This window comes from Pollachius pollachius (assembly GCF_949987615.1).
Source record: "Pollachius pollachius genome assembly, chromosome: 3".
Taxonomy (NCBI): domain Eukaryota; kingdom Metazoa; phylum Chordata; class Actinopteri; order Gadiformes; family Gadidae; genus Pollachius; species Pollachius pollachius.
Window position 1 is genome coordinate 729,379 of NC_136936.1, and position 2,326 is coordinate 731,704.

Here is a 2,326-nt window from a genome sequence, read left to right on the forward strand (position 1 = left end):
AGGACCTGGAGGACGTAGACCTGGAGGACCTGGAGGAGCTAGACCTGGAGGACCTGGAGGACCTAGACCGGACTCAGACCACAGCTAACGGCCCTGCCTGGGTTCAGGAGCCCCAGATCAGGGGCCGACCCCTAAAGGACCAGTGGGAGCCGGGGGCCGACCCCTAAAGGACCAGTGGGAGCCGGGGGCCGACCCCTAAAGGACCAGTGGGAGCCGGGGGCCGACCCCTAAAGGACCAGTGGGAGCCGGGGGCCGACCCCTAAATGGGGGGGGCAGGCGTCACCACACCAGTCGGCCCGCTCAGAGCGGAGCGTTAGTGATCAGAGGAACCGGAGGCAGAACAGCGACAGCGTTCAGTGAGTTCATGTTGCAGACGAGGAGCGAGGGGTCTGAGAACACTCAGGACCGCCTGTCCCCTGTCCTTTAATCTCTCTGCCCCCCCCCCCCCCCCCCCCCCCCTCCTCCGGCCAGAGCTCCACCAAAGGGTCCGGGTCTTGACGCCCCAGGAGCTGGACCTAGACCCTGCTCAGAGGATGCTGACCCTCTCGGTCAGACCCTGCATGTCGCCGTCCTCTCCGTCCTCGTCGTCGGAGCCCATCCCGGCGGGGGGCGGGGCCACCAGGTGGGCGGGGTAGGGCAGGGTGTTCTCGCGGGCGAACTGCTGCCAGCGGATGTCGTCGCTCTCGTGGGTGATGTAGCGCTCACACAGCTTGGACTCTAGCTCCCGCAGGTCCAGCCAGGTGTGGTAGTCCTGGGCGGAGAGAGGAGGTCAGTGGGGATGGCGCCTGGCTCAGGGGCCCGGCAGTGGGGCCCAGGAGCCTCTGCTCAGGTTGACTATGGCAGAGTAGCTCCCGGTCTCCTCAACACTAGCTGGTGTATTCAGCAGCACCAGCGGGTGAGCGTGTATTTACTGCCGCTCAGCAGAACAGAGCCCCACTAATGTTCTGCTCCTCAGACTGCGAGGGGCCCGACACATCAGTCAGGACGGAATTCAATCTGCCTGGCTCTGTGGGCTCTGCTGAGACATGATTTAATTTATGTTCAGCTCACACAACACAACGTTAGATTCAGGCTCTGGCTTCAGGGGCCAAATAGCTTTTGTGTTGACCTTCTGATAATATTTGAGTGTGGTATCCCTGTGTGTGCGTGCGTGTGTGTGTGTTTACCTGCAGGTAGGAGTGGCTGAGGCTCTTGTCCACACTGTAGCGTTTCCTCATCTTCACCTGCAGCAGGTTGTTGATCAGGTCGATCGCTGCAGAGAGGAGAGAGGGTCGCCACGTCAGCATCACCCAGCTCTCAAACCACCGCCAGTCACACCAGACATTAAACATTAACCCTGTGTTGATGAGCCACAACGCTCCATCAAGGGGGAGCTCACACTGAGCTGAATGGAGCCCCTCTGGCGGTCCCTCCTCTGCTCTGTCCTTTAGTCTCTAAAGGGAGCTGGCCCAAAGCTCCCTTTAACCACCTGGACTACTGCAGAACTCTGCGTTCATTAGAATTTGAATTGAGTACATTTTGATGGGTAATGGGAAGTAGTGACCTGTGTAAGGGAAATGCCCATAAGACGTTGGTTCACATCGCTTATCAGCCCTCAGGGGAACCCAGGCTCAGAGCGATACCACAAGCCACATCCTGAGCTGGAGGACTGGCCACCTCCCTACGCTGAACAGGGGCCCTACAGTGAGTCCTGAACAGGGGCCCTACAGTGAGCCCTGAACAGGGGCCCTACAGTGAGCGCTGAACAGGGGCCCTACAGTGAGCGCTGAACAGGGGCCCTACAGTGAGCGCTGAACAGGGGCCACTGCAGTGAGCGCTGAACAGGGGCCACTGCAGTGAGCGCTGAACAGGGGCCACTGCAGTGAGCGCTGAACAGGGGCCCTGCAGTGAGCGCTGAACAGGGGCCACTGCAGTGAGTGCTGAACAGGGGCCACTGCAGTGAGCGCTGAACAGGGGCCCTGCAGTGAGTGCTGAACAGGGGCCACTGCAGTGAGCGCTGAACAGGGGCCACTGCAGTGAGCGCTGAACAGGGGCCACTGCAGTGAGCGCTGAACAGGGGCCACTGCAGTGAGCGCTGAACAGGGGCCCTGCAGTGAGCGCTGAACAGGGGCCACTGCAGTGAGTGCTGAACAGGGGCCACTGCAGTGAGCGCTGAACAGGGGCCCCACAGTGAGCGCTGAACAGGGGCCACTGCAGTGAGCGCTGAACAGGGGCCCCGCAGTGAGCGCTGAACAGGGGCCCCTCAGTCAGTACTGAACAGGGGCCCCTCAGTGAGTGCTGAACAGGGGCCCCTCAGTGTCACACACTGAACCTGAACAGGGGCCCC

General features: G+C 61.3%; 1 protein-coding gene across 1 annotated transcript in view; it reads right to left on the bottom strand.

The window, feature by feature from the left end:
- Nucleotides 1-447: 447 nt before the first annotated feature.
- The window catches only part of prkd2 (protein kinase D2), a 38,188-nt gene continuing 36,309 nt past the window's right edge, over nt 448-2,326 (bottom strand). Inside the window, 2 exon segments of the mRNA XM_079731516.1 lie at nt 448-751; nt 1,167-1,252. Of these exon segments, the coding sequence (XP_079587642.1) occupies nt 527-751; nt 1,167-1,252 (311 nt within the window). The 3' untranslated portion in view covers nt 448-526.